The sequence below is a fragment of the Chamaea fasciata genome, unplaced genomic scaffold, assembly GCF_029207755.1.
Source record: "Chamaea fasciata isolate MVZ Bird 193981 ecotype frontalis unplaced genomic scaffold, bChaFas1.0.hap1 SCAF_33, whole genome shotgun sequence".
NCBI classification, from domain to species: domain Eukaryota; kingdom Metazoa; phylum Chordata; class Aves; order Passeriformes; family Sylviidae; genus Chamaea; species Chamaea fasciata.
The window spans coordinates 376308-397743 of NW_027094118.1; the positions used below are offsets into that span (position 1 = coordinate 376308).

The 21436-nt window shown below is 58.8% G+C and overlaps 2 protein-coding genes across 2 annotated transcripts in view; both read left to right on the forward strand.

The window, feature by feature from the left end:
- Positions 1-852: 852 nt before the first annotated feature.
- LOC136303427 (zinc finger protein 850-like) overlaps positions 853-21436 on the forward strand; it is a gene marked incomplete at its 3' end in the record, with an annotated part of 418758 nt that continues 398174 nt past the window's right edge. The window contains exons 1-5 of the mRNA XM_066207097.1: positions 853-866; positions 1431-2824; positions 5401-6376; positions 8933-9827; positions 9996-10219. Coding sequence (XP_066063194.1) covers positions 1445-2824; positions 5401-6376; positions 8933-9827; positions 9996-10219 — 3475 coding nt within the window. The remainder of the gene's footprint in view (positions 867-1430; positions 2825-5400; positions 6377-8932; positions 9828-9995; positions 10220-21436) is intronic.
- LOC136303437 (serine/threonine-protein kinase pim-1-like) lies at positions 12988-21404 on the forward strand. The gene is made up of 6 exons (XM_066207106.1): positions 12988-12991; positions 19783-19889; positions 20010-20060; positions 20240-20606; positions 20824-21000; positions 21247-21404. Exons 1-6 carry the CDS (start codon positions 12988-12990, stop codon positions 21402-21404), a joined length of 864 nt encoding a protein of 287 aa, XP_066063203.1.

Below are 21436 nucleotides of genomic sequence, written 5' to 3' on the forward strand. Positions count from 1 at the left end.
TGGGCAGGTTTAGGGTGGGGTTTTGAGCCTTTTAGTGTGGATTTTTGGCCCCTTTGTCTGATTTTAGGCAAAATCTGGTGGGGTTTAGTCCCATTTGAGTGATTTTAAGATAAACTGGGCAGTTTTAGGGTGGATTTCTGATCCCTTTGAATGGTTTTTAGGCCCATTTCGGTGGGGCTTAGTCCCATTTGGGTGAATTTAGTTGAAATCTGTTAGATTTTAGGGTGGACTTCAGGTACATTTTGTTGATTTTAGGCCACACCCGGTATTTTCAGGGAGGATTTCACAGCGTTTTAGGAGATTTGAGGGGATTCTTGGCCATTTTGTGTGGGTTTGAAACCACGTTTGGCAATTTTAGGCCGCATTGGCTGGTTTTACACCCCTTTGGATGATTTTATCCCCAAGTGGCTGATTTCAGGCCAAACCCTGTGGCTATAGGGTGGCTTTTAGTGCCCTTTGGGTGATTTTAGGCCACTTTGTGGGGATTGCAGGCCTCTTAGGGTGATTTGAGGCCAAACCTGATCGGTTGAAGGGTGGATTTTAGGCTTCTTTAGACAATTTCAGTACCGTTTGAATGCTTTTCGTTCGAACCGGGCCCTTTTAGGACCGCGCGTCCCCTCGGCCACGCCCATTGCCCTCACGATTCCCGCCCTGTCCCTGACCCCGCCCCTTTCCCCTCCCAGTTCCCGCCCTTTCCTTGGCCCCGCCCTCCCAGGCCGGGCCCGGGCCCGGGGGAGGAGGAGGAGGGAGGGAGGAAGAGGCGCAGCGGCAGCAGGAGCGGGAGGAGAAGACGAGCGGAGGGAGCGGCGGCTCCAGCGCTCCCTGAACTGGCGGCACCGCCGGGATCATCGCCCCCCATCCCGCAGGTGGCCGGGGAGGGGGAGCTCGCCCCAAATATCCCGGGGGGTCCCTGGGTTTGGGGTTTGTTGGGGGGATGTTTGGAGCTCGCGGGGATCCAAAGCCGAGCAGCAGATGCCCCTCGGGGGGACATCGGGGGCTCCCCGGGAGGTGTTTTTGGGGTGTCCCGGTGTCGGCAGAGCCGGGGCGGGGGAACACCGGGTTTGGGGAGCCCGGGAGAGCCGCCGCTTCCCTGAGCGGGAGCCCAGAGAGAGGAGAGCCCCGAACCGCAAAGCGGGGACCCCGAGAGGGGGGGGAACGCGTGGGATTGCCGGGACCCCGTTAGGGGCTGGAGGGGCGGGATGGCCGGGAAGAGGGTTCGGGAGTCGCGGTGCTGGAAGTGGCTGCTCCTAGTATAAGCCCAGTCACTCCCAGTATCTGTAGGTGGGGAGACAGAAGAGGGGGGAGCTTTTCGGGTTCCTGGCACTCGCCGCAGCCCGGGGAGGGCGGGCACCGAGCAGACGGGGGATCTCCTTCCCCTTCCCTGTGACACGGAGGCAAATCCCATCCTGTCCTTGTCCTTCCTCCCCCAGACAAGGAGCCGAGCATGGAGAGCAGGGAGGACAAATCCCCGCGGCAGAAGCTCGTGGCAGAGGCCGTTTTGAGCGGCTCCACGGCGCAGGAATGCAACGGGGAGGAAAAGGGCCGGAGATCCCTGAGGAGGAGGGGCTGCAAACGCAGCTGGCGAGGATGTGAGGAGGAAAGAGCCAGGCCGGGCCGGGAAGGCGGCCGGAGATGGAGCCAGAGCTCAGAGCTGGTGGTCCATGAGCAGCTTCGTGATGGGGAGAAGCCCCACAAGTGCTCCGAGTGTGGGAAGAGCTTCAGCCAGGCCAACAGCCTGATCTGCCACCAAAGGATTCACACAGGTGAACGACCCTACGAGTGTGGGGAATGTGGGAAGAGCTTCAGCCAGAGAATCAACCTGATCCAGCACCAGAACATCCACACTGGGGAAAGGCCGTACAAGTGTGGGGAGTGTGGGAAGGGCTTCAGGTACAGAGCCAACCTGAACTTCCACCAAAGGATCCACACTGGGGAGAAGCCCTACGAGTGTGGGGAATGTGGGATGAGCTTCAGCCAGAGGTCCAGCCTACTCCGCCACCAGATGTTCCACACAGGGGAACGACCCTACGAGTGTGGGGAATGTGGGAAGAGCTTCACAGAGAGAGCCACCCTGACTGAGCATCAGAACATCCACACTGGGGAAAGGCCGTACACGTGCGGGGAATGTGGGAAGGGCTTCAGGCAGAGAGCCAACCTGAGGCTACACCAAAAGATCCACACTGGGGAGAGGCCCTATGAGTGTAGGGAATGTGGGAAGAGTTTCATCCAGAGTTCAAGTCTGATCAGCCACCAAAGCATCCACACCGGAGAGAGACCCTATGAGTGTGGGGAATGTGGGAAGAGCTTCAGTCTGAGGTCCAGGCTGATCTTTCACTATAGAATCCACACTGGGGAAAGGCCCTACAAGTGTGGGGAATGTGGGATGAGCTTCAGCCGGAGCTCCCACCTGATCCTCCACCAAAGGACCCACACCGGGGAACGGCCCTACGAGTGTGGGGAATGTGGGAAGAGCTTCAGCCAGAAAATCAACCTGATCCAGCACCAGAACATCCACACTGGGGAAAGGCCGTACAAGTGTGGGGAATGTGGGAAGGGCTTCAGCCACAGAGCCAGCCTGAGCTTGCACCTAAAAATCCACACTGGGGAGAGGCCCTACAAGTGTTGCCAGTGTGGGAAGGGGTTTCGGGTCAGCAGCAAGCTCCTTGAACACCAGCAGACACACACAGAGGAGAGGCCCTTCCGCTGCCCCGACTGCGGGAAGGGCTTCAGGCACAACTCCAACCTCATCATCCACCGGCGCATCCACACTGGGGAGAGGCCCCAAGAGTGTCCCCAGTGTGGGAAGAGCTTCTCACAGAGCTCAGCCTTGACCCAACACCAACAAAGGCACCATCAGGAAAGCCCTGCCAGTGCCCCCAGTGCAGAAAGAGCTTCGAGCTCGGCTCCAGCTCCAGCCCCCACTGGAGGAGCCACATTGGGCAGAGCCCCGGTGACCCACATTCCCTGTGTTCCGTGTTGGGAAGTCACCTTGCCGATTATGCTTTTGATTAGACCTTAATTATTTTCTCTTCTCCCTCTCTTTGTACTGCAAAAGCCAAGAGAGATTGTAGCCCTGCTTTCGTGCCTGAGATCTTTTGGTTTTATGAAATTCTTTTCTCAGGGAATTTTCTGTAAACAAGAGGAGTGTTTCTCTAAAAACTGTAGCATTGTTTTTCATTCCTTTTCCTAGGAGGGACTTCTTGATGTCCCTCTGCTCTGACCAATGTGATTGACGAGGTTTGTCTTTTTGTCACCGATCAGATTGGTCTGTGTAAAATACTAAGGGAGACACATTCCGAAAAACTAAAGGAGTCATTTTCAGCCTTCTGAAGCTCCGAGTCTCCTAGCTCGGTCCCGCCCGGCGGCGCGGCCAAAACTCCCCGGAGCGAGCGCGGCGGTCCCGTAGCGATCCCGGAGCGATTCCGGGTCCGATCCCCCTCCCGGTTTCGGGCTCGGTCTCAGTCTCGGTTTCGGATCAGCGCCAGTCTCGGAGCTGGTTCCGGTGCCGGTCTCGGTCTGTCCCGGAGCGCTGCCGGTCTCGGTTCTGGCCGCGGTCCTGGAGCCTTCCCGGGGCCGGTTCCGGAGCGCTCCCGGCGCCGGTCGCATTGTCGGTCGTGGTCTCAGTCTTGGTCCCGGTACCAGTTCTGGTGCCGGTTTTGGTCTCGGTCTCGGTGTCGATCCCAGTGCCGGTGCCTGTGCGGGGCCGGTCTCAGTTGCGGTGACCGTCTCAGCCTTGGTGTTGCTGCAGGTTCCGGTGCTGATCTTGTCTCGGTCCCGGTCCCGGTCCCGTTCCCGGAGATTTTTGGCCCATTTGGATGATGTGAAGCTAAACCTGGTGGATTTACGGTGGATTTTCGGCACAACTGGCGATTTTAAGCGAACCCGGGCGGTTTTAGGATCGCGCGTCCCCTTGGCCCCGCCCCTTTCCCCTCCCAGTTCCCGCCCTTTCCTTGGCCCCGCCCTCCCAGGCCGGGCCCGGGCCCGGGGGAGGAGGAGGAGGGAGGGAGGAAGAGGCGCAGCGGCAGCAGGAGCGGGAGGAGAAGACGAGCGGAGGGAGCGGCGGCTCCAGCGCTCCCTGAACTGGCGGCACCGCCGGGATCATCGCCCCCCATCCCGCAGGTGGCCGGGGAGGGGGAGCTCGCCCCAAATATCCCGGGGGGTCCCTGGGTTTGGGGTTTGTTGGGGGGATGTTTGAAGCTCGCGGGGATCCAAAGCCGAGCAGCAGATGCCCCTCGGGGGGACATCGGGGGCTCCCCGGGAGGTGTTTTTGGGGTGTCCCGGTGCCGGCAGTGGCTGCTCCCAGTATGAGCCTGGTCAGTCCCAGTATGAGCCCAGTCTGTGAAAAACAAGGTTCACTTTCTATGTAAATTTTCAGAAATAGGTTTAATAGAAAATGAGTCAGTTAGGAGATAAAAAAAAAAAGCTAAGTACGTTTGGCCGGTTGACTTGGCATTTAGCCAAGTCCACACTCTGCTGTATCAGAGTCATTCTTTAAATGCCATTGCCATTGTATCAACCTGTTGAATGTTCATATTTTTCCATAAACTAGTTTCCATATTCCGGGAACTGTTTTGCATGGTCCCTCCTTGGGTCCGCTGTTTTAGGGCATGCGTGTTTCTTGGCTGTGTCTTCCTTATCACCTCCAGGTTGAGCCTTGGTCCATACTTTCTTCAGATGGTAGATGCTGATAGTTGGTATCTCAATAGCAGAGTCTCCTTTACATGTTCACTAGATGTTATCCTGACCAAACAGACAGTTTAAGCATACTATATCATCTAGTACCTCTATGCCTAATTTTCTTTACTAATAGCAGAACTAAAAAAACTTATATCATTACACAATATTCTTAACCATATAGAACACATCTTGCAAAAAGCCAAGTTTATAATATGCATTTATAACACTGGTCAGTCCCAGTATGAGCCCAGTCAGTCCCAGTATAAGCCCGGTCAGTCCCAGTATCCGTAGGTGGGAGACAGAAGAGGGGGGAGCTTTTCGGGTTCCTGGGACTCGCCGCAGCCCGGGGAGGGCGGGCACCGAGCAGACGGGGGATCTCCTTCCCCTTCCCTGTGACACGGAGGCAAATCCCATCCTGTCCTTGTCCTTCCTCCCCCAGACAAGGAGCCGAGCATGGAGAGCAGGGAGGACAAATCCCCGCGGCAGAAGCTCGTGGCAGAGGCCGTTTTGAGCGGCTCCATGGCGCAGGAATGCAACGGGGTGGAAAAGGGCCGGAGATCCCTGAGGAGGAGGGGCTGCAAACGCAGCTGGCGAGGATGTGAGGAGGAAAGAGCCAGGCCGGGCCGGGAAGGCGGCCGGAGATGGAGCCAGAGCTCAGAGCTGGTGGTCCACGAGCAGCTTCGTGATGGGGAGAAGCCCCACAAGTGCTCCGAGTGTGGGAAGAGCTTCAGCCAGGCCAACCGCCTGATCTGCCACCAAAGGATTCACACAGGTGAACGACCCTACGAGTGTGGGGAATGTGGGAAGAGCTTCAGCCAGAGAATCAACCTGATCCAGCACCAGAACATCCACACTGGGGAAAGGCCGTACAAGTGTGGGGAGTGTGGGAAGGGCTTCAGGTACAGAGCCAACCTGAACTTCCACCAAAGGATCCACACTGGGGAGAAGCCCTACGAGTGTGGGGAATGTGGGATGAGCTTCAGCCAGAGGTCCAGCCTACTCCGCCACCAGATGTTCCACACAGGGGAACGACCCTACGAGTGTGGGGAATGTGGGAAGAGCTTCACAGAGAGAGCCACCCTGACTGAGCATCAGAACATCCACACTGGGGAAAGGCCGTACACGTGCGGGGAATGTGGGAAGGGCTTCAGGCAGAGAGCCAACCTGAGGCTACACCAAAAGATCCACACTGGGGAGAGACCCTATGAGTGTGGGGAATGTGGGAAGAGCTTCAGTCTGAGGTCCAGGCTGATCTTTCACTATAGAATCCACACTGGGGAAAGGCCCTACAAGTGTGGGGAATGTGGGATGAGCTTCAGCCGGAGCTCCCACCTGATCCTCCACCAAAGGACCCACACCGGGGAACGGCCCTACGAGTGTGGGGAATGTGGGAAGAGCTTCAGCCAGAAAATCAACCTGATCCAGCACCAGAACATCCACACTGGGGAAAGGCCGTACAAGTGTGGGGAATGTGGGAAGGGCTTCAGCCACAGAGCCAGCCTGAGCTTGCACCTAAAAATCCACACTGGGGAGAGGCCCTACAAGTGTTGCCAGTGTGGGAAGGGGTTTCGGGTCAGCAGCAAGCTCCTTGAACACCAGCAGACACACACAGAGGAGAGGCCCTTCCGCTGCCCCGACTGCGGGAAGGGCTTCAGGCACAACTCCAACCTCATCATCCACCGGCGCATCCACACCGGGGAGAGGCCCCAAGAGTGTCCCCAGTGTGGGAAGAGCTTCTCACAGAGCTCAGCCTTGACCCAACACCAACAAAGGCACCATCAGGAAAGCCCTGCCAGTGCCCCCAGTGCAGAAAGAGCTTCGAGCTCGGCTCCAGCTCCAGCCCCCACTGGAGGAGCCACACTGGGCAGAGCCCCGGTGACCCACATTCCCTGTGTTCCGTGTTGGGAAGTCACCTTGCCGATTATCCTTTTGATTAGACCTTAATTATTTTCTCTTCTCCCTCTCTTTGTACTGCAAAAGCCAAGAGAGATTGTAGCCCTGCTTTCGTGCCTGAGATCTTTTGGTTTTGTGAAATTCTTTTCTCAGGGAATTTTCTGTAAACAAGAGGAGTGTTTTTCTAAGAACTGTAGCATTGTTTTTCATTCCTTTTCCTAGGAGGGACTTCTTGATGTCCCTCTGGTCTGACCAATGTGATTGACGAGGTTTGTCTTTTTGTCACCAATCAGATTGGTCTGTGTAAAATACTAAAGGAGACACATTCCGAAAAACTAAAGGAGTCATTTTCAGCCTTGGGAAGCTCCGAGTCTCCCAGCTCGGTCCCGCCCGGAGGCGCGGCCAAAACTCCCCGGAGCGAGCGCGGCGGTCCCGGAGCGATCCCGGAGCGATTCCGGGTCCGATCCCCGTCCCGGTTTCGGGCTCGGTCTCGGATCAGCGCCAGTCTCGGAGCTGGTTCAGGTGCCGGTCTCGGTCTGTCCCGGAGCGCTGCCGGTCTCGGTTCTGGCCGCGGTCCTGGAGCCTTCCCGGGGCCGGTTCCGGAGCGCTCCCGGCGCCGGTCGCATTGTCGGTCGTGGTCTCAGTCTTGGTTCCGGTACCAGTTCTGGTGCCGGTTTCGGTGTCGGTCCCAGTGCCGGTGCCTGTGCGGGGCCGGTCTCAGTTGCGGTGACGGTCTCAGCCTTGGTGTTGCTCCGGGTTCCGGTGCTGATCTTGTCTCGGTCCCGGTCCCGGTCCCGTTCCCGGAGATTTTTGGCCCATTTGGATGATTTGAAGCTAAACCTGGTGGATTTACGGTGGATCTTCGGCACAACTGGCGATTTTAAGCGAACCCGGGCGGTTTTAGGACCGCGCGTCCCCTTGGCCCCGCCCCTTTCCCCTCCCAGTTCCCGCCCTTTCCTTGGCCCCGCCCTCCCAGGCCGGGCCCGGGCCCGGGGGAGGAGGAGGAGGGAGGGAGGAAGAGGCGCAGCGGCAGCAGGAGCGGGAGGAGAAGACGAGCGGAGGGAGCGGCGGCTCCAGCGCTCCCTGAACTGGCGGCACCGCCGGGATCATCGCCCCCCATCCCGCAGGTGGCCGGGGAGGGGGAGCTCGCCCCAAATATCCCGGGGGGTCCCTGGGTTTGGGGTTTGTTGGGGGGATGTTTGGAGCTCGCGGGGATCCAAAGCCGAGCAGCAGATGCCCCTCGGGGGGACATCGGGGGCTCCCCGGGAGGTGTTTTTGGGGTGTCCCGGTGCCGGCAGTGGCTGCTCCCAGTATGAGCCCGGTCAGTCCCAGTATGAGCCCAGTCTGTGAAAAACAAGGTTCACTTTCTATGTAAATTTTCAGAAATAGGTTTAATAGAAAATGAGTCAGTTAGGAGATAAAAAAAAAAAGCTAAGTACGTTTGGCCGGTTGACTTGGCATTTAGCCAAGTCCACACTCTGCTGTATCAGAGTCATTCTTTAAATGCCATTGCCATTGTATCAACCTGTTGAATGTTCATATTTTTCCATAAACTAGTTTCCATATTCCGGGAACTGTTTTGCATGGTCCCTCCTTGGGTCCGCTGTTTTAGGGCATGCGTGTTTCTTGGCTGTGTCTTCCTTATCACCTCCAGGTTGAGCCTTGGTCCGTACTTTCTTCAGATGGTAGATGCTGATAGTTGGTATCTCAATAGCAGAGTCTCCTTTACATGTTCACTAGATGTTATCCCGACCAAACAGACAGTTTAAGCATACTATATCATCTAGTACCTCTATGCCTAATTTTCTTTACAAATAGCAGAACTAAAAAAACTTATATCATTACACAATATTCTTAACCATATAGAACACATCTTGCAAAAAGCCAAGTTTATAATATGCATTTATAACACTGGTCAGTCCCAGTATGAGCCCGGTCACTCCCAGTATCCGTAGGTGGGGAGACAGAAGAGGGGGGAGCTTTTTGGGTTCCTGGGACTCGCCGCAGCCCGGGGAGGGCGGGCACCGAGCAGACGGGAGATCTCCTTCCCCTTCCCTGTGACACGGAGGCAAATCCCATCCTGTCCTTGTCCTTCCTCCCCCAGACAAGGAGCCGAGCATGGAGAGCAGGGAGGACAAATCCCTGCGGCAGAAGCTCGTGGCAGAGGCCGTTTTGAGCGGCTCCACGGCGCAGGAATGCAACGGGGAGGAAAAGGGCCGGAGATCCCTGAGGAGGAGGGGCTGCAAACGCAGCTGGCGAGGATGTGAGGAGGAAAGAGCCAGGCCGGGCCGGGAAGGCGGCCGGAGATGGAGCCAGAGCTCAGAGCTGGTGGTCCACGAGCAGCTTCGTGATCGGGAGAAGCCCCACAAGTGCTCCGAGTGTGGGAAGAGCTTCCGCTGGCAGAGCGACCTGCTCCGCCACCAGAGGACCCACACTGGGGAGAGACCCTACGAGTGTGGGGAGTGTGGGAAGAGCTTCAGCCGACGGTGCCACCTGATCTGCCACCAGAGGATCCACACCGGAGAAAAGCCGTATGAGTGTGGGGAATGTGGGAAGAGCTTCAGCCATAAATCCCACCTGATCCGTCACCAGATGACCCACAGTGGGGAGAGGCCCTACGAGTGTGATCAATGCAGGAAGAGGTTTCAGACCAGCACTTATCTCCTCGTGCACCAGAGCACGCACACGGAGGAGAGGCCCTTCCATTGCCCTGACTGCAGGAAGGGCTTCAAGCGGAGCTCACACCTCATCCAGCACCAGAAGATCCACACCAGGGAACGACTCGATGAGAGCGAGGAATGTGCGAAGAGCTTCAGCGTGAGGTCCAACCGGATCCATCACCAGAGGACCCACCCCGGGGAACGACCCTATGAGTGTGGGGAGTGCGGGAAGACCTTTAGCTGGCGGTGCCGTCTGATCAGCCACCAGAGGATCCACACAGGAGAACGGCCCTACGAATGTGGGGAATGTGGGAAGAGCTTCAGCCAGAGAATCCACCTGATCCACCACCAGAACATCCACACTGGGGAAAGGCCGTACAAGTGTGGGGAGTGTGGGAAGGGCTTCAGGCAGAGCGGCAGCCTGAGGTTCCACCAGAGGATCCACACTGGGGAGAGGCCCTACAAGTGTTGCCAGTGCGGGAAGGGGTTTGTGACCAGCACCCTGCTGCTTGAACATCAGCAGACACATGCAGAGGAGAGGCCCTTCCACTGCCCCGACTGCAGGAAGGGCTTCAAGCGGAGCTCACACCTCATCCAGCACCAGAAGATCCACACCAGGGAACGACTCAATGAGAGTGAGAAATGTGGGAAGAGCTTCAGCATGGGGTCCAACCGGATCCATCACCAGATGACCCACGCTGGGGAACGAACCTTTGAGTGTGGGGAATGTGGGAAGAGCTTTAGCTGGCGGTGCCGCCTGATCAGCCACCAGAGGATCCACACAGGAGAACGGCCCTACGAATGTGGGGAATGTGGGAAGAGCTTTAGGCACACACCCAACCTGATTATCCACCAGAGGATCCACACTGGGGAGAGGCCTTACAAGTGTTGCCAGTGTGGGAAGGGGTTTCGGGTCAGCAGCAAGCTCCTTGAACACCAGCAGACACACACAGAGGAGAGGCCCTTCCGCTGCCCCCACTGCAGGAAGGGCTTCAGGCACAACCCCAACCTCATCATCCACCGGCGCATCCACACGAGGGAGGGCCCCAAGAGTGTCCCCAGTGTGGGAAGAGCTTCTCACAGAGCTCAGCCTTGACCCAACACCAACAAAGGCACCATCAGAAAAGCCCTGCCAGTGCCCCCAGTGCAGAAAGAGCTTCGAGCTCGGCTCCAGCTCCAGCCCCCACTGGAGGAGCCACACTGGGCAGAGCCCCGGTGACCCACATTCCCTGTGTTCCGTGTTGGGAAGTCACCTTGCCGATTATCCTTTTGATTAGACCTTAATTATTTTCTCTTCTCCCTCTCTTTGTACTGCAAAAGCCAAGAGAGATTGTAGCCCTGCTTTCGTGCCTGAGATCTTTTGGTTTTGTGAAATTCTTTTCTCAGGGAATTTTCTGTAAACAAGAGGAGTGTTTTTCTAAGAACTGTAGCATTGTTTTTCATTCCTTTTCCTAGGAGGGACTTCTTCTTGATGTCCCTCTGCTCTGACCAATGTGATTGACGAGGTTTGTCTTTTTGTCACCAATCAGATTGGTCTGTGTAAAATACTAAGGGAGACACATTCGAAAAACTAAAGGAGTCATTTTCAGCCTTCTGAAGATCAGAATCTGTGTTGTTGTGGTGTAAAACAGCATCGATTTTAGAGACTGGCACTGTGCAGACTGGGATTGTGCAGACTGGGATCACATGGACTGGGATTTCACAGGCTGGACCATCTGGATCAGAACCATGGAGGCTGGGATCATACGAACTGGGATCACATGGACTGGGATGGCTGCATCGGAACGATGCGAAGCGAGGCGGTCCCGCCCGGCCCCGGGGAACCGCCCAGTCCCTCCCAGTCCCTCCCAGTCCCGCTCGGGGACGCGGCCAAAACTCCCCGGAGCGAGCGCGGCGGTCCCGTAGCGATCCCGGAGCGATTCCGGGTCCGATCCCCGTCCCGGTTTCGGGCTCGGTCTCAGTCTCGGTTTCGGATCAGCGCCAGTCTCGGAGCTGGTTCCGGTGCCGGTCTCGGTCTGTCCCGGAGCGCTGCCGGTCTCGGTTCTGGCCGCGGTCCTGGAGCCTTCCCGGGGCCGGTTCCGGAGCGCTCCCGGCGCCGGTCGCATTGTCGGTCGTGGTCTCAGTCTTGGTTCCGGTACCAGTTCTGGTGCCGGTTTCGGTGTCGGTCCCAGTGCCGGTGCCTGTGCGGGGCCGGTCTCAGTTGCGGTGACGATCTCAGCCTTGGTGTTGCTGCGGGTTCCGGTGCTGATCTTGTCCCGTTCCCGGAGATTTTTGGCCCATTTGGATGATTTGAAGCTAAACCTGGTGGATTTACGGTGGATCTTCGGCACAACTGGCGATTTTAAGCGAACCCGGGCGGTTTTAGGACCGCGCGTCCCCTTGGCCCCGCCCCTTTCCCCTCCCAGTTCCCGCCCTTTCCTTGGCCCCGCCCTCCCAGGCCGGGCCCGGGCCCGGGGGAGGAGGAGGAGGGAGGGAGGAAGAGGCGCAGCGGCAGCAGGAGCGGGAGGAGAAGACGAGCGGAGGGAGCGGCGGCTCCAGCGCTCCCTGAACTGGCGGCACCGCCGGGATCATCGCCCCCATCCCGCAGGTGCCCGGGGAGGGGGAGCTCGCCCCAAATATCCCGGGGGCGGTTCCTGAGTTTGGGGATATTTTTGTGGGCGGATGTTGGGATCGGGATTGTGTGGGGCTGGGTGGGTGGGATGTGGTTTGAGAGTAAATCAAACTTGGAGAGTTCTTGGTCACATGGACTGGGATTTTACAGACTGGGATCACATGGACTGGGATTTCACAGGCTGGACCATCTGGATCAGAACCATAGAGACTGGGATCATCTGGACCGGGGTGGCCGCCTCGGAACGATGCGAACCGAGGCGGTCCCGCCCGGCCCAGGGCAACCTCCCCGTCCCTCCCAGTCCCGCCCGGGGGCGCGGCCAAAACTCCCCGGAGCGAACGCGGCGGTCCCGGAGCGATCCTGGAGCCGATCCCGGAGCGATTCCGGGTCCGATCCCGGTCCCTGTTTCGGCCTCGGTCTCAGTCTCGGTCCCGGAGCGCTCCCGGTGCTGATTCCGGTCGCGGTGCCGATCTCGATCCCGGAGCGGTGCCAGTCTCGGTGCCAGTGCCGGTTCCAGTTTCAGTCCTGGTCTCAATCTCGGTGTCGGAGCGGTGCCGGTGCCGTTTTTGGTCCCGGAGTGCTCCCAGTGCCAATCCCAGTCTTGGTCCCGGAGCGGTGCCAGTCTCGGTGCTGGTTCCGGTGCCGGTCTCGGTCTCGATCCCGGAGCGCTCCCGGTCTGGGTTCTGGCCGCAGTCCTGGAGCAGTCCTGGTGCCGGTGCCGGTTCCGAAGCACTCCCGGCGCCGGTCCCAGTGCCGGTGTCGGTCTCAGTCTTGGTTCCGGTACCAGTTCTGGTGCCGGTTTCGGTGTCGGTCCCACAGTGCGGGTCCCGGAGCGGTGCCGGTCTCGGTTCCGGTGTCGGTCTCGGTCTCGGTGCCGTTTCTGGTGTCGGTCTCGGTCTCGGTGCCGGAGATTTTAGGGTCTTTTGGGTGATTTTAAGCCAAACCGGGCCCTTTTAGGACCGCGCGTTCCCCTGACCCCGCCCATTTCCCCTCAGAATTCCCGCCGTTTCCCGGACCCCGCCCCTTTCCCCTCCCAGTTCCCGCCCTTCTCTGACCCCGCCTCGTTCCATTCGTTCCCCGCCCTTTAATTGGCCACGCCTCTTTTCCCTTGGGCTCCGCCCATCTGCTGGCGCGTTCCTCGAGCGCATGCGTACATTACCCAGAGGTGGCTCTCCCGGGCGCCGCCATCTTTATTCCGGGTCCCCCGAGCCGGCTCCGGCGTGTCCGAGACCTACGGTGGGGCAATGGGGGATCTATAGGGGATCTCTAGGGGATCTATAGGGGTCTGGGGGGACCTGGAAGTCTCCTTAGAGGATTTTATGGGGGATCTGCAGGAGATTTGGGGCGGTCTGTAGGGGCTTTAGGGCGGTCTGGGGATCCCTAAAGGGAGCTGGGCGGGTCTCGGGGCTCTATCGGGGTCTGGGGGCTCTGTAGAGGGTCCAGCGGGGTCCGTAAAGGGGGTCGGGGCGTCCCTAAATGGGGTCTGGGTGTCTGTGGGGGATTTGGGGGGTCTGGGGGGGTCTGGAGGTCCCCGGGGGGGGTCTGAGGGGATATATAGGGGCTCGATAGAGGGTCCGGGGGCGCCTGGGGGACCCTATAGGGGATCTGGGGTTCTCTACATGGGATGTAAGGGGGTCTGGGGGAGTCTTGGCATCTCTATAGTGGAGTTTTGGGGCCCATAAAGGAAATTTTTGTGAATTTTTGGCTCTGTACAGCTAATTCTTGGAAATTTGGGGTCCAAATTGGGCAATTTGGGGTGTTCTATTGAATTATTAAAAAAAATAGGACTATCGCCCTAATGCCGATATCCAACAATGACGGACAAAAGACTCTCCAGCAGTTTAGAGTTAGAAAGTGTATGTTTAATTACGACGCCGGGCAGCGTGCGGGATAGCTCCGGAACACACGCGCGCTCACAGAAGATCACAGGGTCTTCTTATGTACAGAAGGATTGAATACCCAAAACACAAATGTATATTCATGACTTTAGTACCTCCCATTCCCCGCTTCCTATGGTAATTAGCCAAAAGCTATTAAGCATGCGTGGTTTGTTCTTTGAAATGGGTCGGTGGTCTTTTTTATGGGGCGGGGTCTCAAAATGATGAAGTAAGTGAGTCTTCTTCGCTTTGACTTTTTAACCTTTTAGCGTTGCGTGACGACTGAATCCTGTTTTCCCAGGAGTATTTGATTTCTGAATTCATTGTCCTTCTTGAAGCCTATTGATTAGTCAGAACACACAAACATAAGTTGACAGGCCCCGTGATTTATCAGTTCCTTAAATCCGGCTTCTGCTTATCAAAGGGGAAGTCTATCTGTCTTACTTCAGCAATATCCAGTTAAAGTCTGTAATTCTTCAAAATTAATGTTTCAATCCCCTTGGTCCCTGCTCCCTCGTGGCCATGGCAAGAGCGGGCTGGGCTGGCCCTGGCAGGGGGCTCTCCTCGGGTCCCTGCTGATCAGGGCTATGGCCCCGTGTTCCTCTGTCTTGCAGCCCTTGAAGACACGGCAGATGACAGCAGCCCTGCCATCAGAAACCTGGCCATTGAAACAGCCTTGGTCCTCCGGGCAGTCCAGAGAGCTCCGTACTCCATCCTGCGGAAGCTGCGAGATCAGCTCCGCAGGGCACGGAAGACACGGCCTCGACTGTCGGGCCTGGGCTGGCTGCGCTGCTGGAGCTCTGCGGAGAGCTGATCTGGGACACTCTGCCTGCTGGGGCCAACTGAGCCAGCGGGGATTTTCTTCTTCTAAAGGATTCTTCTTTTCTTCTTTCTTTTCTTCAGTATATAAATATAGGATATGTGTTACAATACACAGACTCCCAGGATTTTTCTTTTGCTGCCCTGGGTGCACAGGGGAAGAGGGGGAAAAGGGTGCTTTGTGCTCAGCAAGCTGCCCAGGCGTGCAGCCTTGCAGGGAAAATGGCCAGAAGCCCCTCGGCCCTCGGTGGTCCTGCGGAAGCCTTTGCACTGCCGAGAGAGCGCGTGGGCGGGGGCCGGAGCTGTGGGCATCCCTGCGAGGCCGGAGCCTGGAGATGGCCACAAGCCCTGTGCCAGCCAGGAACCGCCGTCTGTGTCCTCCTGCCCGTGTGCTGCTGGCCGGATTGCTGAGGGCTCCGCGGTGCCTCTTGATCGGGCTCCTCTGGAGCTGCTGTGGGGCTGCGCCTCTGCTGCCGGGCAGGCTGGCCGGGCTGGGGGAGACTCTGAGGGGCTGGGCTGGTGGGAAGCCCTGAGGAATTGGGTGTCAGAGGCCACAAGCAGCCCCCGGGGAGCTGCCATGTTCCTGCCAGCCGGCTGCTCTGGCGCTCCCCCAAAGTACCTGCGGAGTGAGTGCAGGGAAAGGTGTAACCTTGCGCTCAGGGCCCTTCTCGAGCTCACTGAGGATCCCTCCCTCAATGGTGACAAGGGGGCAGTGGCTGGAGCTGAGCTGGGGAATGCAGTCGCTTGGGCTTGGCTGGGCTTCGAGAGCTCAGGCAGCTGCTCCCAGCTCTCCTGCCTCCTGGTTCGGCTGCCCGAGTACCTCGGGACAGGCCTTTGGCCTCTGGGCCCTGTTGGCACCAGGGCGGCGTTTCACGACTTGTGCTCCTCACAGACCAAAAAAGTGTGGCCCCTGACTGAACATTTTGTGGAGCTCCTGCGGGACACAGATGAACAGTCAGTCAGGATGACGGCCGTGATGCTCAGCTTTGCAGTTTTGGACAAGGACATGCTGAGACCCAGCCCTGTCGCCCTGCAGCTGGTTGCGGTGCTCCTGCCACTCTCTGACCATGCAAGGCTCTGTGCCCCCAGCCACGGCCACTGTGTGCCCACCAAACACTTGGTGCCCTGTGGGTTTGCAGGCTCACGCCCAGCTGAGCCCCGAGCAGCCGATGCTGAGGTCTTTTTTTCTTCCTTTCATAGAGGATAACGGCCAGGTGCAGCTGCTGTCCACACTGCTCTTCTGAAAATTGGTGACTGTTTGCAGGGCCCCTGGGAGGGAATACTGGGGTTCCTGGCAGCAGGATCCTTGTGCAGCTTCAGGCTGGGGTGGGCAGCACTTCCATCTGCAGCTTCCATGTGCTGCTCCGGCAGCTGCTGCTGCTGGGAACCCTGAGGGAAGAGGCCACGGGAGGGATGGAAATGCTGCACGGACAGCAGCAGCCAGGGCCAGGAATGAGCTTTGCCTTCCTGGCTGCTGAAATGAGGCTCCTTTAGTGCAAGAGGAGGCAAAGGCAAAATCAATTTCAACAATTCAAGGGAAACTGTGGAAAATTGGAAGCCTCTCAAAATGTCACACACATTCATCTGGGAGCTCTTCAGCGTTGGTTCTTGTAAAAAGCCTTTCCCGTTTCCCCTTGGCTCTGAGATTCTGGGAGCCACCGCTGGGCTTCAGAGTTCAACTGATTTTTATTTTCCAGGTTTTTAAACAGGGCTCGGAATTGGGCATCTCTTGCCACTTTTTCTGCTCAGAACCTTGAGAAAGGTTCTCTGCTCCTGTGAGCCACATCTTGAAGGGTGGTTGGCAACCATGGAATGCTCTGGGAAAGCACTTGATTGACTTCAGGGCCAGGCTGGAGAGCTCAGCCTGAGGAAAGAACTGTTCCAGATGCCTCTGTCCATGTCCAGCTCCTCACAGCTGAGTCCCTGAACACCCTGGGTGGTTTATAGGGATTGATTTTCCCCTCCTGTTCACTTGGAGGTGATTTTGCCATCCTTTAGAGGAACATCTGACCAGCCCCTGCCCCCATTCCATTTTATTCTCTCCACGTTGAAGCTGGACCGCTGGGTTTGACATGTAAATTGGTAGTGTCTCCCCGTTCTTCCCTCCAGCCCTCCATTGTGACTTGTATTAAACACTGCAAACGGCCTCATTTGTCTGGTGGGGAAGATGTGAGGTGGAGAAAGTTAACAGCATTTGTTTTCATGAACCTTGTGCTAGTAAAGAAAAATGAGGTTGGTCATTTTGGTGTGGTGCTGAGTGTTGGGATTTGGGAGTTTATTTCTTGCTATGGTTCTTATTATTTATTAGTGTTACTTTTCACTGGTCAGATTTTTAAATCTTAGACACGATTAACCAAGGCTGGATGTAAGTCATTAGGAAAATTCCCTTGCATTTTCCACTGGGATTAAACGGTTCAGTGGACTCCAAGTTGCCAGTGGATTCTAAAGATGGGAAATCCTGTTAGTGGTGGGTTTGGTGTGGTTTGGAGCTGGGGAAGGCTCTCATCCCCTCCCGGAGGTGCCCCAAGCCCGCTCTGCTGCCACGTCTGCACTCGCGGCCCCTCACGGCTGCCCTGCCCTGGGGACACGGTGGGACCCCGCTGCTGCCGGGGCTGAGGCTCCTCACGGCCCCTCAAACCCCTCCTGGCTACACAGAACCTCTCCTGGCCCCCGACAGCCCTTCATGGCCCTTCATTGCCCCTCCCGGCCCCTCAGGGCCCCTCCCGGCCCCAGGCGTGGAGCTCCTCCCGAAGGAGAAGGGGCCGGGCCCTGCTGGTTCTCCTTTTATTTCGGTCGTTTCGCAGCCGTGAGGAAAGAAAGGCTGAAATGGAGCCTTTGCCCAGCGGTTCCCTCCGGGTCAACTGCGGCTGAAGCTCCGTGCCGGCGCTGGCCCCAGCACCAGCATCCCCGCAGCCCCGCCGGCCTTTGCTGTCCCCCCGTGTCCATTCCCTGTCCCCGAGGCCCGCCCGGCTCTGGCAGCAGCAGGAGCCGCAGCGCAGCGGGCGCCGGCCCGGCCCGGCCGGGGCTCCCGGGCAGGAGCAGCAGCAGCGCCGGCCCCTTCCCACCTGCTCCTGCCTCGCCTTCCAAGGCCTTTGTCCGGCTCCACTGCGGCCTGGAGCAACGCTCACCCGCCAACAGCCCAGACTGCTCAGGGCCCGCCTGTGCTGCCCCGACCCAGCCTCCAGAGAAAGGAAGGGTCGGCTTCCAGCGCTGTTTTCAGCACTGTTTCACTCAGCCCGAGGTGACGGCAGGAGGCTGCTGCTGCCTTTGCCTTGGCAATTGAAGATCGCGGCGGCTGCTGCACCCCTCTGGCTGCCGACTGGATTTTATCAGGACAACTGCAATTGCCTTTTTCCATCCTTGCTGCCCGCTGTGCTTTTGTGACAGTGAACTCAGTCTTTCTGTTGCCGGCACCGTGCAAAGAAGAGATTGAAATGCTCCCAAGTCCCCGGGCACTAAGTCGAGGGGAATTAAAGCCACACAGGCCACATTTGCAGCGCTCCAACACAGCCCTGCTGCTGGTGCTGCTGAAATAGAATCAACTTAGAGAGGCCATCACAAAAATTGCCGCTGGGGTGTCAAACACAATGCAAAAATGCACCCGGAGAAAGAAAAACCAGAACTTCTTGGCTCACTTCATTGCTTCCTGCGAGCAGCAGAAAAGGGAGATGCCCAGAGGTATTTCCAGCTGCTGCTGATCCCAGCTGGAGCTCTCTGCAGAGTCCCAGCAGGAACCTGAGCCCAGCCCGGGGAGCTCACACAGTGTCAGGGAGATTCTGTCTCTGGATTCAGTCAGGGTTGCATTCCCCAACAAGTGCTGGTGCCACCTCCTGTTTTCTTGGATTAAAACAGTAACAAGGAAAACCTTACCAATGGCACAACTCCCCAGTCCACAAGGAAAAAAGAAAGGACAAATCGTAAAGTTTTCCAAACATTTGTGCTGCTTTGCTGCAAAAGTCGTGCTGCACTCAGTATGGAAATCCAGGAGAAGCTGCAGTTGGTGGCACATCTTGTGCCAGCAGCTCGACCTCGTTCTCCACCAAAGGTTCTTGAAAAGAGCAGCTGGGACTGTGGTGAAGGTTGCTGGAAAACTGCAACAGCTTTCCAGAAGTGAAATGAAAACGCAAGAAATAAACCAAGAGGTTTTCCTCTATTTATTTCTATGCTTCCCTTTTCCGTGTTGCACTACTTCTCCGTGCCATTAATTCCAAATGGATCTCACCTCTCAGATAGATGACTTAGTGAGTTTTAGACCCTCGAAAATACCATGAGCCGTACACAGAGTTTGCCTTCCCCTGTTTTTGCTGCAAAGTAACGCTGGAGACATAAACGTCGTGCTTGGGTCGGGCACGAATCCTACAAGCAGGGAATGTGTCCTGACAGTGTCTGAGCCTCAGCAGGGACAATGCACAGCAGCGACCGAGGGAATTCCTCTGCCACGGCGCAGGAGTCAGGCCTCTGGATGTGGGCTCAGCACGGCCAAGTTGCCGTGTTTGGAGCGGCTCGGGGGCTGCCCCCGGGGAGCGCGGGGCTGGAGCGTGGAACGGACACGCGGACAAACGGCCCCAGGGCTCCAGTTGCAGCGGCGGCAGCGGCAGCAGCAGCGGCAGCAGCGAGTCTACGGCGTCTACGGCGTCTACGACCCCTCCCCGTCCCTCTCTTGTTTTTCCTCTCCCTCTCCCGCTGTCCCGCACTCTGCCTCGGTGTCCCGCAGCCTCTCCCGGTGTCCCTTTCCCGACCTCCCCGGCCCCTCTCGGCGTCCCCGTCCCGGCCTCTCCCTCTCCCCCCCCAGGGCTGGGCCATGCCCCGGGCCCGCCCCCGGCCCCGGGCGTCCCGCCGCGGTCTGGGCTCCGCCCGGCTCTGGCGGTGCTGGCTGTGGCGGTGCTGGGCGGGCATCAGTGCCTGGGCCAGGGCGGCATCGCTGCGCTTTGGCTGCGCCTGTCCCGAGCCCGGCCCCGGCCCCGGCCCCGGCCCCGACCCCGACCCCGGCCCCGGCCCCGAACCCGGCCCCGGCCCCGGCCCCGGCTCCTCCCGGGCCCCGCTAAGGACACACGCGGCGCGGCCGCTCCCGCCGCCTCCGCCGCGGCTTCCCCGGCCCGAGCTCCGCCGCTCGGCAGCGCAGCCGCCGGCCTCGAGCCGCCGGGGCCCGGGGCGGGTGGGGATGCCCGGCCCGGGGCGCTCGGGGGGCGCTCGGGGGCCGTGTCTGGCCCCGGGCCGAGCGCTGAGGGCCGCGTGTCGCCCGCAGGGGAGGCGCGGGAGGCCCTGCAGGACCGGTACCGGCTGCGTTCGCTGCTGGGGCGCGGAGGCTTCGGCAGCGTCTACTCGGGGACGCGGCTCTCGGACGGCGCCCCGGTGAGCGGCGGGGCTGGCGGCGGGCGGAGGAGGAGGAGGAGGGCGGAGGAGGAGGAGGAGAAGATCGGGGCGCGGCGGGGCAGGCGGCGAGCTGAGCCCGCTGCTGGCCTTTGCTCGCAGGTGGCCATCAAATGCGTGCCCCGGGCCCGCGTCCAGCACTGGGGCGAGCTGGTGAGTGAGCGGGGCCGGCGGGAGAAGCTGGGGCCCGGCAGGGGAAGAGCCGGCGGGAGCCCTGCAGGGAGAGCGGGCGTGGGCTGAGCGGGGGGCCCAGAGCATCCGGGGCTGGGTGAGGGGTTCCCGAGCCCTGGCACAGCCTCAGCCCCACTGACGGCATCGTGGTCCTTCGGCAGCCCAACGGCGCCCGTGCGCCCCTGGAAATCGTGCTGCTGGACAGGCTGTCCTCTGGATGTGGTGGCATCATTCAGCTGCTGGAGTGGCTTGAGCTCCCCAACAGCTTCCTGTTGGTGCTGGAGCGTCCGGAGCGGTGCCAGGACCTCTCGGGTTTCCTGGCGGAGCGGAGGTTCCTGCCGGAGGAGGAGGCGCGGGGGCTGTTCCGCCAGGTGCTGGAGGCCGTGCGGCACTGCACCAGCTGCGGGGTCCTGCACCGTGACATCAAGCCCGAGAACATCCTGCTCGACCTGGCCACCGGGCAGCTCAAACTGATCGACTTTGGCTGTGGCGCCTTCCTCCAAGACACAGCCTACAGGCAATTTGCAGGTGAGCCCTCTCAGGGGATGTTCCTGGGCATCTCACGGCCCAGCCTGGCTGTAGCACCGCGGCTTCCCCCTCTCGCTGCTAGGAGCGGCGTTATTTCTTGAGCCAAGTTGCTTTTGGGTGGAGGCGGGAGGGGGCCAGCCCCCACACGCCCAGGGATGCCGGGGCGAGGCTTTAGGAGTTGCAGCATCCCCTGATGAACTCCGTCTGTGTTCCATAGGAACCCTGCCCTACAGCCCACCAGAGTGGATCCACCACCAACGCTACCACGGCGAGGCAGCGACCATCTGGTCCCTGGGCCTCCTGCTGTACCACCTGGTCATGGGGAAGCACCCGTTCAGGAGGGGCCAGCAGTTCATCTGGGGGCGCATCTTGTTCCCACGATGGCTCTCTCAAGGTGGGTCCTCATCTCTGGGCACAGGGGAATCCCGGTGCTGGGAGACAGCAGCAGGCTGATGAGCAGCCTGCTCTGGCAGCTGCTGAGGAGGTGGCACATGTCCTGCTCTCCTCCAAACAGAGAATCCATGGGGAAGTTTAGGCACAGCTCTGGGCACACCCAGCATGGCCTGGGCACGGGAATGGAGGGGCAAAGCAGACGGGATCCTTCTCCAACTGACTGCTGGTTTCTGGTTTCTCTCTTCAGAGTGCCAAAATGTTATCAGGAGGTGTTTGTCCATGCAACCCTTGGACAGGCCATCCTTAGAAGACCTCTTCAGTGATCCTTGGCTGCAGGGTGTTCATCTGCCCCAGAAGATGGGAGAGGTCCATGTGCACAGTTTGATCCAAAGACCTGACAGGTAACAGCTCCACACATCTCATGGCAATCAGTGCTA